Below are 14118 nucleotides of genomic sequence, written 5' to 3'. Positions count from 1 at the left end.
CATACACGAGAATGATCTTCACCAAAGCCGCAGTACCTTCACTAGGCTAGCTATCATGTCACGTACAGTATGCCACCGCTGTTGTTAAATGCCCGGTACCTTTTCTGGGGCAATTCTCTTCTGAATTTCCTGGCCATCACTTATTGGAACCCCAGACATAACTTCCGACACAGGAGTCTCAGCCTCTGCGTCTTGAGATACTGGCTGGGCGAACTTTTCGAAAGTGTGTTTGTCAAGCTAGACATATGTTAGCATATATCGAGATTTCTGGCCTTTTGTAGTCTAACTCACTTTCCAAACTGCCCACATGTAGCCAAGCATGACGAAGCAGCAAACTATCATGACTATGCACCCTTTCCGCCAGTATGGTGCTTCATCGGCAGAATAAAACACGATGCCCCAGAACGTATAGAGAGTCAAGCTCCCAACGTTCATGCAATAAACCGTGACGCTGCGCACAGCGTCATCGCCACTCCTCTGAAGGATGATACTTGCCCACCCAAAAATGAGAGGGTTGACCATATAAGCAGTACCGGAAAGATAAAAAGCAAAGAATGTGCCAGCAAAAGGAATATTGGGTATGATCAGTAAGATGGCACAGACTAGCTGTAGAACGATTGCCAGAGTAGCCATGGGGATGCGAGTGCCAGTTACATCCATATGCCAAGCAGCAAACATGTTCGAAACAATCCCAACAGCTTGAACCCCGAGAGGATACGTGTTGATCTGGGTCTGTGAGAAGTGGGACGATTGATACTTGAGCCAAATGAGAAAGTTGTTTTGAACTGCCCAAGCTTCCAAGGTGGCGCATACTGGAGACCAAAATAAGAGAATCCAGCTTATGCAGTGTCAGCTGAATTCAAATTGCAATGGCGCTTACAAAGCTTACAAAGTGGGTGACATAGCCAATCGTTTCATCAGTGATATGGGACTGATACTATGCCCTCCTTCTTTAATAGGCGGGAGGCGGCTGACCGCCAGCTTCTTCTCTGAGTTACTCAAGTACAATGCCTGAGTGTTCTCTGGAATATCAGGAAAGTAGTAAAAACCGAAGAATGCGACTGGAAGAGTGATAATGCCATCTTGGAGCCACTTAGCGAGCTTCACTTTGACTTTGATGGAAGTATCTTACCAATGAGGAACACCCACTGCCAGCCTCCGAGGCCACCTAGTCCACCCATGCCTTTGTAGATGGCTGCCATCATAACTCCCGCGAACATGGTCCCGACTTGACCAGAAGCAGTGAAAATGGCCGTTCTCTTTGCAATTTCGCTAGGGGTATACCATGATCCAATGATGTAAATAGTCCCTGCATATGTGCTAGCTTCAGCTAATCCAAGGAAAAACCGAACGACACACAGTTGTGTTACGGTCTTGACTGTAGCGCTGACCATGGTCAACCTTTTATTGACATCAGCTTTTAATTTTCGAAGTTCCACGTGTAAAATTTGAGTGAGATGCTTCAGGTTGTCACTTACGCAGCCCAAACTACAACCATCGACGGAAGCCAGATTCTTGGCGGGACCTTTTGAATAATCAGCCCGTGAGGGATTTGACCAATCGCCATGCTTCCGTAATGTTAGTTACTGCCAGATGCTATCGCCAATGCCATGTTGTCATGAAGTAACTTACCCCGCAGTTGTGACCGAAAGAACAGTGTTGTAATCATGTCCTGACATGTGAAGAGCCTCGCGCAGCCCGGCAACCTGTCAAACAATTCAGTACACCTCGGAGAGATCAGGAAGACGTCTTTGACTTACATAGGCGTTGGCAAAGGCGGCTCGATCCGTAGGCAAGTAAGTACAACGGAAGATTATCTCTAAGAATGGTTGACTTGACAAGCGAACGTACCTAGAAAGTTGAAAAAATAACTTAGACAACAGTATGTCTGTCAGGAAGATCAGCAGGCAATCGAAGTCAAGCAAGCAAGCTTCCTAGCAAATACCAAAATAAAAAAGTCTGATAAATCAGTCAGATATCAAGTAGCAGCCAGAGAACGCATGGAGCGGGAGATTTCGACTCACCGATTTTCTGTACGAGTCGTCTTTCTTCCTTAGTTTTGGCCCCTTCTCCAAGGAAGAAAGCTGCAAGACTCCGGTCAGACTGATTCCAAGGTAAGCTCTGCACCGCAGCGCAACGCAACTCACTTCTGACTTTCTCTCCGACGGATCTCTTGTTAGTCAACATGATTTCGGAGGTCTTCATTTTCAGCATTGCTACACTTCAATACTTTTCTGGGGCGTTGACGTGAGTGAAGAATGAAAAAGGGAGTCAACCACATCACAACACGACTTGCGTGGAGATCATATGATTAACCGCGTCCCCGCTATATTGGCGATTATCTTGAAAATCTGATAATTCGACCCGGGAGGATGCTCGCTGGGGTTTTCTCCGAGATAGCCTTGCCAAGAATTCGATTCGCAGGCGAACGGAAAATCTTGCTGAGGTAGTGATGGCTGACTTCCTGATCTGGAGAACTTGTCGTATAAGCGACCTTTACCGAGCATCACATCCTTGCAATCACAGTCAAGTCGGGATAAAGTCGAGTCAGATCCACGGTTTCCACCAGCCGTTTTGACTTATCGGAGAGATGGCCGGGAACACGAGGTGGCCGTCTTCGTGCTCGGCGGAGACCATGCTGACGAGCTTTGCGGCCAAAACTCGTTGGTCAACGATTTATAAACACTACTACCCTGTGTGGATTATAGAAATAGGTTGATGTTTAACCATGTATAATAGTTGGAAATCCTCACCCTGTTTCACTGTTGCTAATTGTTTAGTCAGTGGTGTATACCTCCTGTCAAATTGACACGAAGAGCAATTTAATCGTTGGTGCGAGAGCTGCCACCTTTTTCTTTTGTTCACTATAGGCACATTGAGTATCTCCACACCTTACGAACCTAAAATCTAAATGTGTGGAGTTTCATCCGAATCTCCGAGCCTCCGAGCCGAGCGGCGAACTTGACCGATCAGCGAACATGGGCAATGTCTTTGGTCTGTGTCGGGGTCTCTTCAAATGAACCAACACACATGCCCCGTAGCTTGTCTTTCTTCAAAAAAATTCTTTGGGAATATATTTCGTCAGGTGATGCAGCTACTATTACTGCAATACGTGACCATCCCTCTGCGTGGTCATCGCCATTCATACTACATAATTGCTCACTCATTTCCTCTGCAGCGAAGGCTAGGTGATCAATGTATTAGGTAGGTAGGAGGTGGTGCCACAGCTATGATACGGGGAAGCTTGATCATGGCTTAGCGGAACTGCATGAACTGAACGATCCAACCGGCCAAGTCGCGCCGGGCTGGCGCAATCACTGATAGAAGGGCGCAACCGGCGTTAAACAATGAAACAAACATCACTGACAGAGCCTTGGCTCGGCAGTCCGCTCCAATTTCGTTTGCCTTCCTTTCTCAAAGTGCGAGTCGACGTTTCTTCGACTCCACAAGGATTTTACTATTATCCAGGCATCCCCAACAAAAGTATTCAATGAATGACATTGCTGTTTTCGCAAGAACATCAACTGGATGCCAATATATGTGCCTTACCGTCATCCTTATACCACCTGCAGACTTAGCCAAGTCCACAAACTTTCGGGGTTGGGGGTAGAGGGAAGTGATGGTGCACAAGCTGCAACATACTGGCGCGCAGGCAAGCCAAACGCCTACCTAGATTATAATAATTTCAACACAGAGTGTCGGAACTACTTTGGAAGATGCGTGCAAGTTACATTAGCTTAAGATATATTTTTATCGCTTTATAGCTATCCTTTTTAGCAACTTGAACTAAAGTTTGAGAGAGACATAGACAAGGTCAAATCACCTATATCAATGTTGCTCTTCTCCCTTCGAGTATCACCGGATTTGGGTTAGTTTAGCTAGGAAAGACTACGAATAAATCCCGCCTAGCTACCGTATTAAAATCCTACTTTTATTTTGTAAACGACTATGATACTAATAATTCTTATCTAAATATATTACTTTTTGATATATATTTATTATTATATTATAATATTATATATTAAAAATAAATTATTTAAGTATTAGAACTATATAGAATATAAGGGAGTCTTATAGTATAGTACTTTAAAAGAACTATTAATACTTTTAAAAATAATATTTTTATCTCTTTTAATCGGCTTAATATAGCCTTAATTAGAAAAATTACTATTTATAAACTAAGTATAATATTAATTAGATTAGAAAAATAGATTTCCCTAATCGTTTTATATTATTATATTTAAAAATAAATTATTAAAAAGGCTCTAGTTTAATTTTAAAAAGTATATATCTAATTAAAGTAAAAATGCGCGCTATTAAAACCTCTATTTTTAATTAGGGCCCCTCTCTTTATTTTTATTTTAATATTACGACTTAATATATATAATAAGGCTAGGGCCGCCCCATAAGACTAATAGTAGCTATTGTATTATATATATATAAAACCGAACGTAAAATAACTTCTTTTAAAATAAAAAAACTATAAAATAAGTTATGTAACTATAATTATATAATAAAATAAAAAATAAAAATCCGTAAATAAATAAAATAGATAATTATAAATAAGTAAAATAAACGACTATTTAATAAATAGTTAAATAATAATAAATAAAAATATTATAAAAAATATATTCAAAAACGAGACTTATATATATAATATAAACTTAAACTAGGCTTAAGAATAGACTTTTGATAGCTTTTTTTAAAATTAACTTAGTATTAAATTTTATAATTATTCTTAACTATTTTTATTAAAAACCCCTTTTAATTAAATTATAATTAATTATTAAAGCTTTATTTATTTTATAACTTATAAATATAGTTTTAAAAAGGTTATTTATAATTATAATACTATTTATTTAGTACTCGTAGCCTTAATTTTTATTAATATACTTATTATAACTAACTAGCTATAATACTTAATTAGCTTTTTTATTATTATTTTTACTTAATTAGCTTTAAAAAAGAACTACTAAGACTAGTCGTCTTACTCTATTTTAGTATTTAAAAATAATATTTTAATTAAAATCCGTTATAAGCTTTATTAAAGAAAAAGTTAAAAAAGAGAAAGGAAATTTAAAAAATAGTTTATTAAAATAGTAAAAGTATTTATTAATACTATATTTTAATGTTATATAAATAATATTAAGAACTGGCTAAGTAGCTAGGAAAAATAGAATATAAAAATAAATATATATAATTATTTAAGTATAAAGCCTATGTTAAGTTATAATAATATTATTTATTTAGTTTAAAATTAGTTTAAGTAGAATTCTCTTATAATTAAACTTAGTTAGTATATTAAAAAGTTTTTTTTAATTTAATGAACTAACTACTAACTATTAACTTATTAATACGTAAGACTAATATAAACTTAATACGAGGGTAAAGTAAGTCTTAGAAAATCGAATAGTAATTTTGTAAATTAAAAAGAAGCGTAAAAATGAGAAAATATTTATCTTAGGAGTGTTAGGTTAGGGATTAGCTGCTAAATTAGAGATGATACGAGTTTTATAATAAACATTTAAGACCGCACCGGCGTCCAACTCACTGAGGCATTATGTTCTATAGAATCTGTATAAAGATTTGTTAATTCATTAGACAAATCCCGAATCTAGCAAGGGTAGTTGAAAGTGAAAACCGGCCAATGTAGATCTGTTCGTGTCAGCTCCACTTGATGAAATTGAGATTCGGGCTTCCCGAAACTTAAGTTTCTGCCACCTTGAACATTATCATTTCTCCTTGGCTCTTTGAAGAGCTATAAGTACTAACCTGGGGATCGATTGTTTCATGAGGACTAAATCTTTCGTGTCCTCACGATATACTATATTGTACTATCTTAGGCTTTCCAGATTTTTTGATTGCATCGCAACCATGGTCCATATATCTTCGATCCTAGTTTCATTCCTTGCCGGTGCTGCTGTTGCCAGTCCGCCACGTGACGTCCTAGGACGTCAGGTTTCTGGAGATAATGCTACTCTTGCCGTCACTGGTATCAGATACACTGGAGAGGGCTGTCCTGTTGGGTCCCTGAGTGGAAATCTCGACCCTAGTGGTAGCTTTGATGTGCTATATGAAGCCTTGAACACCACGATCAGTACGTTTTTCGAGAATAAATGCAAGCGCCTTATACTAACCACTGAATGTCTCTCTCAGAGGCTGGAGACCACAAAGTAAAGGTCAAGTGTCAGATCGAAGTCGACATCCAGACAGCTGCTGATAGACAGCTGGTTATTTTGAGGTATGCATCAAGATCTTCACATGGCGACTCTTATGTGGCCAAACGTTTTAGAAATGTTTGACACACTGACAATTCGCAGCGGAACCTATAAGGGACACGTCAGATTGACCGAAGGGGCGTGGGCCAAGAACCAGAACCAATACAAGTTCAAAGGAAGCCGGGGAACTATCAACCTGGAATGGCCCTTCAAAGCACCGATCGATGCTGCAACCGAGTTCACCAACAATCTTTCCACCGAATTCCAGTCTGGTTGCAACTCTAACGGAGGCAAGTTCACTATGATCATCAATAACTACTTGAGCATGAGTAGTGATGGCCCGGGCGAGGGTGAGATCTCTATCACAGAGCTTGATGGTGTCGTCAAACAGTCAACTAAGCTGGCCACTGCGAAGTGTCCGTAGAGGGCATTATTTTCGCGTTCAATCAGAGACAAAGGAAGACTCGTCCACTATGAGCATGACAATCCTTAATACCAGAAATACGGATGTTTCTCTTATTCAATATGGTCAAGATCGATTCTGCATTGAAACAACTAAAGTGGGAAGATTAGCAAAAAGATTGTTTCAACTATAACCCCTGACTTGGCCCTTGTTGTGCAAAGCAGTCTCAGTGCTGTCCAAATTCATGGTTTGACTGTGTGCTATGTCTATAGTCTACCGTAGTTGTCTCAGTTCCAGTTAAGGATCTGCCCTCAATGTTTCTACTTATGGTCATAAAGCTAGGGAATATTGGTAAGGCAAATGATCTCAACCTTGAGACTTCAAGCATGGGCAGAATATTGCATAAGAACATGAGACCTCGAAGTGGACCTACCAGTCATTGGCTTTGTCCCTCTGGGGTCCAGACCGTGTGAAATACTTATACGGCTGTTTCTGGTATTACGTGATGACTTTTTAATACTTATAGTCCAAGCAAATACTCCGTGGACTACATAATGACCTTTTGGAGTCAACCTGTACTTTCCTCGATGAAATGAGCGTCGTAACAAAACATTCCTGACATGCATAGGCCGTGAGACTCGTTAAATAAAGGTTATTCGTGCTGCAAAAGTTGCGGATTAAATAGCGGAGACCTCACTAAAAGGTTTGACGTGGCTAACTAATATGACTTTAGGAAGTGAAGATTTAGCATCTTTTATCTTTCATCTATCCTTCCTGTCCTTTGAATCTACGATTCTCGGCGTCAAGCCTGTGATGATATTAAACCTAACTTTTATTCTGCGTGCTTTCTACTGGATCACCTTTCCTGTCTGACAGGTCTTTTAACGGCCACGAATTTCCATGCTCTTCGCAGGATGGAAACAACTCTTCATCACATATAGCACTAGGGTCTCCTTTCGTAATTGAGTTCTATTCATGATTAAGATCCATCACACCATGGTTTCTTTTGTTGGAGGTTACTAGCCGTAGAAAAGCTCGAATTTAGTCGCGAACCCCGGGCTGGTTGGATTGACATCCTTGATGGGATGTAAAATCATGGGCGGCAAGCAAGGTCTGCCGTTGGTTATTTCCCAGTCCCGACCCCCAATATCGGTATCTATATACCCCATCCAATTGTTGTACAACCTAGAAGGAGGCTCAGCACGATAGTACCAAGTAATCCCTTGGTATCTGCGTTCTCTCCCGTACCCCATTGCACTCCCTTGACCACCACTTTCACCTTTTGGCCCAGGGTTGAACCAATGATCAAGAAACTTTCCGTTCCAAGGTCGATCAAACCAAGTGGGATGGGGAGCAAAGACTGCTTTCAGCCCATGGAGAAGTGCAACTGTTTGGGGCGTCATTTCCGAGGCGATGTGGTTACCACGAAGATTTTCGACGTGCATGATATCTAGGAGACGCTTCGATATGCGCGATTGTGTAACAATAGTACATCGTCGAGGTAGCGACGTTGCTGGATGCTGTTGATCTTTGTAGCCCCAAATGTGGTCTGCGAAAATCCAGCTACTATTGATCGGGTTGAAAATGGGACCGAGAGTGATCAGATCTGCTTCCTCGTTCACTCCCCAGTCATATTGGTCATCTCGGGGATCTCCAGTAGGTGGCTTCGGTCCGACCGGATTGATGAAGGGTACGCTTGGTGGACCCCAAACCTGGGTACCAGCGGTTTGCTTCTCGACATAGTCGCGGAACTCAGCCCACGTTCCGTGATGATCAGGAATGTAGTAACGCTCATTGCGTTCCCAAAGACCCCTTCGTGGTTGCTTCCTCGCGAATCCCCTCAGACTCTCCAAGAAATCATAGTTATGCCCGACGACCCGTACATCCATCTCCCAATTCCATATATAATCGAATTCGGGATGATCCATGCTAAACTTCTGAACTGATAGCCATTGCGCATGGTGAACACTTTTCTCGTCATCTTCGGTGAGAGCTGTATAGATGTCCCACACGATTTGGTCGTTCCATAGTTTGGTAATTCCGTGGAACTCTCGAGGCACGTGTTCATCTAGAACATGTTGATACGCTGTCTTGTCGCCCTTCAGGTTGACTGAACGGTCGTGAACGTGCAATAGAAGAAAGACTTGGTACTCGCCGCCCGAACGGAGGGAAAGCTCAGAAATCAACGATCTGATAGCTTGTTTATCGTTTTCCGTATATCGTTTGCCAGTGAAAGTGCGAAGAAGAACAGCAGTTCGGGACTCAGTCCCTGCTGATGTTGTTGACAGTTTGTTCGGGACCTCCATGACCCCTCCATCTGCTCTGACCTCTCGTCTCTGAGCGGTCCCAGAAGTTCCATAAACGGTGTCAACAAATGCATTGGGCTTTCCAGTACCAAAACGAGCGGCGTTTTTCTTGACGCAGTTTTCTTGAAGGCTACCCCAATCGACGCTGTCCCAATTTACTGGTAGACTGTTCGCTTTGAGTTGCAATGTGTGGCCGTAAGGTCCCAGTCTACTTTCGCGTTCATAGCAGAGATTGCCGTCCATGTTGAAAATGTCGAAGCTGCCAAAGGACGGCTTCGGAAACTTAGCAGGCCTGCCCTTGAACACAAGTAAGTCCTCCACAAGCTCCCCAGTAGCACCGATACATGGTACATATGGGCGATGTTTCTCCTTCTTCCAATCCTCTCCGTTATAATCGGGATATGGGTTGAAATGGACAGGTCGATGATTTGAATATGGCTGTTCTTCCTCGCTGGATTCTCGTAATCGCGCCGCATGTAGATCTGTTCTGTTGTCTATGTCGACCAGGGAGTTCAAGGTATTGCCATAGATCGCACCACTACCGGGAAGCCTAGTGTCAAAGTCAAGTCAGCTCTGTGTGTGTATACGATGACGGCAGAACGTTTGTACAATACTCACTTCTTAGCCGCGTCGTATTCCCTAGCAAACTGGTCCCGTAGCTTCTGTTCGTGTTCTTCCTCCTTATGCTTCCTTGCTTCTTCTTCCTGTTTCTGCTTCTTTTCGGTCTGCTTTACAGCCTCTGCTTCATGTTTGAGGGCTTCTTCTTCCTTTTTCAATGCTTCCTCCTCCTTCTTCAATGCCTCCGCCTCTTGTTGCAATGCTTCAGCCTCTTGTTTCAAGCTCTCAGCCTCTTGTTCCGATGCCTTTGCCTTTTCTTGTTGCAGTTCTTCGTCTTTGTTCTTGGACAGGTCGATAGGTGAAATGGGCTGCTCGATAGAGGAGACAGGCGGTTGGTCGACAAGGCCCTCGGGAGGAGGTTCGTGTGTAACATCGTGCCAGGAGACAAGCTGCACACTCGATTCGTTTCTCAATTTGAAGCAAAAATGAATGACAATGCCAGCAAAAGCCAGCAAAAGCAAAGTTCTGGGACGAACTCTCGGGGTGACGAAACTTCTAGGAAAGGTCTGTTTGGCCATTTTCGATTTTGCTGACAACCAAGACTGAGACAAAAAGCTAATCACAATCGGATGGAGTTGCAGGACCTATGCGACCAAGAGCTGATTTGATCGTGATTGAACTTTCCCGCCTTCCACATGGGAATGACATGAGACGACAGGCTTACAAATGCCCCAAAGGCCTTTGTTAGACTTTCATTGGAGACGCTGAAATTCGCTCGTCTTTCATTTCAGTCAACCGAGCTGATCCGGAAATGTTACGATTAGAGTTTGAACACAAGTCTGAGCAGAAAGTCAATTAAATGAAGTAAAGCACTTGGCGCATAGATAAACCTTACTGAGATTGACAGCGACATTATGAAACTCAATTTGCTTCAGACCGCCAAGAAACACGACCGCCAGGAGGTCCGGTAATGTCTACTGACTCGGTTCGCCCTGAAAAAAAAAAGAGTTTCTGACTACGATAATGCCGGCTTTCGTCTCATCACGATGCCAATCCAAAAATACCACGCCTAGAAGTAGAAGCCAGTTCGTGATTCTGCGAATGGCCATTTCTCGGGGACGAAAAACATCTCGCCACAAAAGATCAGGAACCGCCGACGTTAAGGTACAATCACGATTTAGGAGAAATTCTATGAGTAGATCTCCGATTAGAGTAGGTCTGCAGATGTGATGACAACAGCTCTTGCAGCTAGGTGTCATGTGGAGTGTCAGGGACTTAGAGCACATCGGTGTATGAATGCCCACTTGAGTAATAAGGTTTCTTTCATCTTAATGAAGATACAAATCCATCATTCCCTGCTTTCCGACCTAAGAAAGCTTGATAAGAGGCCAAAAAGTGAGGAAACCACAGAACATCAGTCATGGCCTCGGGCGTTTGCAGCACCACCAAAACCGCATCCTGGAATCTCTTCTCAAAGCAGTGTTTGATAGCATGACGGCTCATCACTTCATCAAGATGATCTGATTGATTAGTTTTGTCTCCTTCTTTATTCTCCGTCTGTGAGGAGGGTTGCTGCAGCCCATGACTCTGCCACTTGTTGTGCCCAGATTCAGCCCCATGAGAAGTCTTGGGCGTGAAAGACTATTGTGCCTGCTGCTTTTTGGGTCGAAGTCCACAATGATCTATCTCTATGGCCTAGGTTCATCATTATGAGTAAGGCTTCTACCAGATGTGGCAAGAAGAATAGCTAAATTGACCCTAGGTTACGTACACAAGTTAGTATACTAATCGTGAACTATGTGCATATTCCTGTAGGCCACGCTGTTGTTATTGCTCTTCGGTGCTTTGCTGACTCGATTTTCGCAATAACTTCAGAGGAATTAAGGTGGAATAGTAGATGATTCAACCTGTAGCAGGACTCTCATCTGCCGTACCACCCATTTTGCTTAGCCAATCTTTCTGCCGAAATTTCTGAGCGACCTAAATAGGTATCCAAGGGGAAAGTACTCGCGTATTTCTTGGGAAGGAAAAGGGAAAGTTTAAACATTTCTGTGATATCTATCTATCATGTGCGTGTATTCTAATGTCTCGACTGATCGTCGACTCGAGACCTCATACTTCAGATCTCGCGTCCCACATTAAGCCCTCCCTTCTCTCTCTTTCTCACACGCGCTCACTTACTGACAAATATTGCATTTCAAATCCTTTTGCCACGGTAAATGAAGCAGCTATTCAACTTATTCAAGTGATATCTTGTCATCTTTTCCCTCGCATTGCACTACTGGTCGTGCCCTCGTAGCAGCTATCCTTAAATTTCTTAGCTCAATCTATGTACTTATGTGGTGATGCAGAATGTTTCTCTATCGATTGGCAAGGATCATGAGTATAAGATGCTTAGGGAAATTCTAATTGAGAGTGAAAGAGTTTACCAGCTTGAGCTGATCAATTGGAAGAGAAACCGATGAGTTGTCTGCCCCAGCTGAGCTAAAGAGATCTGGGACTGGTCCTATTTCTTTTCAAACACCTTGAACGATTATGTGCTGCAATACATCGAACTTTCCTTCTTTCGGAGTTCATTCTGAAGCGATCACCGAGACATGAGGTGATCTGACTCACGAGGGGACTTTATAAGCCAAACCACTACGCAGTCCGTTTTGGGGTCCGCCCGCGAGACAAACGAATGTATGAAGCTGTAATGTAACTTTGGCAGCTTTTATTAGCCCTTCTCCGAGCTTATTCAGAAGCCCTCGGACTGCCGTCCTTTCGAATAATTGGCACCGGAAGATGGTATAGATAAGACTGTTTGATTGCACAGTTCGAAGATTTATGAATCTGCACGGTAGTCAAGCCATAAAAACGGCCCTTCTACTTGTATACCACGTCAAGAGCAATCGTAGGCAAGTATAAAACTGCGTTCGATATCTTCTACTAACTTCTCGGCCGCGTTGATGCTTCATATGATATACCTACCTTGATCATAACAGTCAAATTATGGAAGGTAGTCAGACGTAGTTGGCAGGAAAACAGGAAAAGAAAGTTCTGTGTCATCACTGAGTATTGCTATAGACGGATGTGGTTGGCTTGAGAATAAGTGTGCTTCCGTCAACATCTGAATGCCGGTTGGAAATTATTGATGCTGGCATCTCAGCCATTATTTATTCACTGTTGACTCAAGACCTCAAAGTCTATGATGAATAGGTGCCACTAGTGAAAGAAAATGTCTGAAAACAACTGGCAGCCGGCGAGTCTCACGCGAGATCCCAGGTGATATCGTCCCAGCCAGCCGTGTGCTCAATTGAAATAGACTCCGGTGTATGCCCAGAAGCCTCACACAATCTGGCGACGACCTTACCAAACACAGAGTTTCGGAAATTAGACAAGAGATCCTCATCGGCGTCTTCCACGTCCAACTCGAAGTCATCAACATCCTCTAGTTCCAATTCTTGTCGAGCTGCTTGTATGGCAGCCTTGACACTGTCGTTTGCCACTTCAAGAAACTTGACGCGTTTTAAAGATGAAGCTCGTAAACCTCCCTTTTCCGTCCACAGCGCCATCAGAATTTGATTAAGGTGTAGTTTCGAGTTGGTCGTATCCTTGCCGTTATATGCCGTCTTGATCTCGAGTGTCTTTGGCTTCTTGATGATGACCCTAGTCACAGCGATTCGACCTCTCTCGTAACCATTGGTAAAGACGGAATATTCATTTCCATCTTCCGTGACATCGTACGCGCTATGGCCCTAAGCAGATAGTGAGTCTTATAGTAACTTCGAAGCTTCCACATCATCATGGTTGCATACCGCAAGCTGCAAAAGACAATTCGTAAGCACGGGTACTTTCCCCTAAGGTGTTCGTCATGTCTTAGGGAAGTTGACACTTACTTTACAAAAAACAGGCCGAAGCACAACAGTCGCAAAAAGAAGGCTTGAGAGTGAGAAAAGCTTCATTACGGTAAAGCGGCTCCGCGAGAGTATTGGCAAAAAGATATCTCAAGCGAAGATAAACGTCAAGAAGGGGTCTCGGCGTATGAGTAGTTCAAGCTTGTTATTACGCCGCGTAATAGAGGTATAATATACCTCCCGTCTAGTCCAGTCGATAACGGAGGCTTGAATGGGTGTGTTGAAATTTCAGCGATTATTGTATTGCAACATAACGCACTCTTCTGCGAGACACGAACCTTATTGCGTTAAGCGAAAGAAAGATTTATTTAAGGTTCTAAAGGGGCCCGTCTCGCTAATTAACTAGATGGACGAACCTGTTTCGATAAGGGAGAGAAAAAGCTTCGGATATTCGAGAGCAGGATTTTCAATTTCTATGCCAAAGTAAATGTTTAAACTTTCAGAACTTCTTTAGGCATTACCTTTACGTCATAATTTAACTTAGTTAAAGAATATTGAGTACGTGTTACGTCAGGACGTCTAGACCTAAATACTTTGTACCACTTGATCGACGATCATTTCCCATGAAACGTATGAAGAGTACATTTGATCCTGAGAAATTTCAAATACCTAAACGTGGAAATCTTCTGCCTGAGCTTATTCACCCAGCGACTAGAATATTAACGAGTGGTTTTCTAGTGCATTTAATAAAGCTGAATTACCGACTTTAGATAAAGTCGATTCCGATAAAAAGTCCT

General features: G+C 42.3%; 4 protein-coding genes across 4 annotated transcripts; 1 reads left to right on the top strand and 3 right to left on the bottom strand.

Moving 5' to 3' along the window:
• Positions 1 to 84: 84 nt before the first annotated feature.
• CCOS01_16914 (major facilitator superfamily transporter) lies at positions 85 to 2205 on the bottom strand (the record flags this gene model as incomplete). Its single annotated transcript, XM_060465049.1, has 8 exons — positions 85 to 237; positions 292 to 838; positions 890 to 1082; positions 1133 to 1401; positions 1479 to 1568; positions 1633 to 1706; positions 1761 to 1780; positions 2148 to 2205. The coding sequence occupies 8 exons, from the start codon at positions 2203 to 2205 to the stop codon at positions 85 to 87; spliced, it is 1404 nt and encodes a 467-aa protein (XP_060304414.1).
• A 3669-nt stretch (positions 2206 to 5874) lies between these two features.
• Positions 5875 to 6642, top strand: CCOS01_16913 (uncharacterized protein; the record flags this gene model as incomplete). The annotated part of the gene is made up of 3 exons (XM_060465048.1): positions 5875 to 6097; positions 6157 to 6241; positions 6321 to 6642. 3 exons carry the CDS (start codon positions 5875 to 5877, stop codon positions 6640 to 6642), a joined length of 630 nt encoding a protein of 209 aa, XP_060304413.1.
• Positions 6643 to 7640: 998 nt separating this feature from the next.
• Positions 7641 to 10063, bottom strand: CCOS01_16912 (uncharacterized protein; the record flags this gene model as incomplete). Its single annotated transcript, XM_060465047.1, has 2 exons — positions 7641 to 9477; positions 9546 to 10063. The coding sequence occupies 2 exons, from the start codon at positions 10061 to 10063 to the stop codon at positions 7641 to 7643; spliced, it is 2355 nt and encodes a 784-aa protein (XP_060304412.1).
• Positions 10064 to 12733: 2670 nt separating this feature from the next.
• Positions 12734 to 13429, bottom strand: CCOS01_16911 (uncharacterized protein; the record flags this gene model as incomplete). The annotated part of the gene is made up of 2 exons (XM_060465046.1): positions 12734 to 13222; positions 13364 to 13429. 2 exons carry the CDS (start codon positions 13427 to 13429, stop codon positions 12734 to 12736), a joined length of 555 nt encoding a protein of 184 aa, XP_060304411.1.
• Between the last annotated feature and the right edge of the window lie 689 nt (positions 13430 to 14118).

The sequence above is a fragment of the Colletotrichum costaricense genome (genome assembly GCF_030867565.1).
Source record: "Colletotrichum costaricense strain IMI 309622 chromosome Unknown Scaffold_35.1, whole genome shotgun sequence".
NCBI classification, from domain to species: Eukaryota; Fungi; Ascomycota; class Sordariomycetes; order Glomerellales; family Glomerellaceae; genus Colletotrichum; species Colletotrichum costaricense.
The sequence above is the reverse complement of the archived record's forward strand: the minus strand, read 5'-3'. Positions and strand labels throughout refer to the sequence as shown.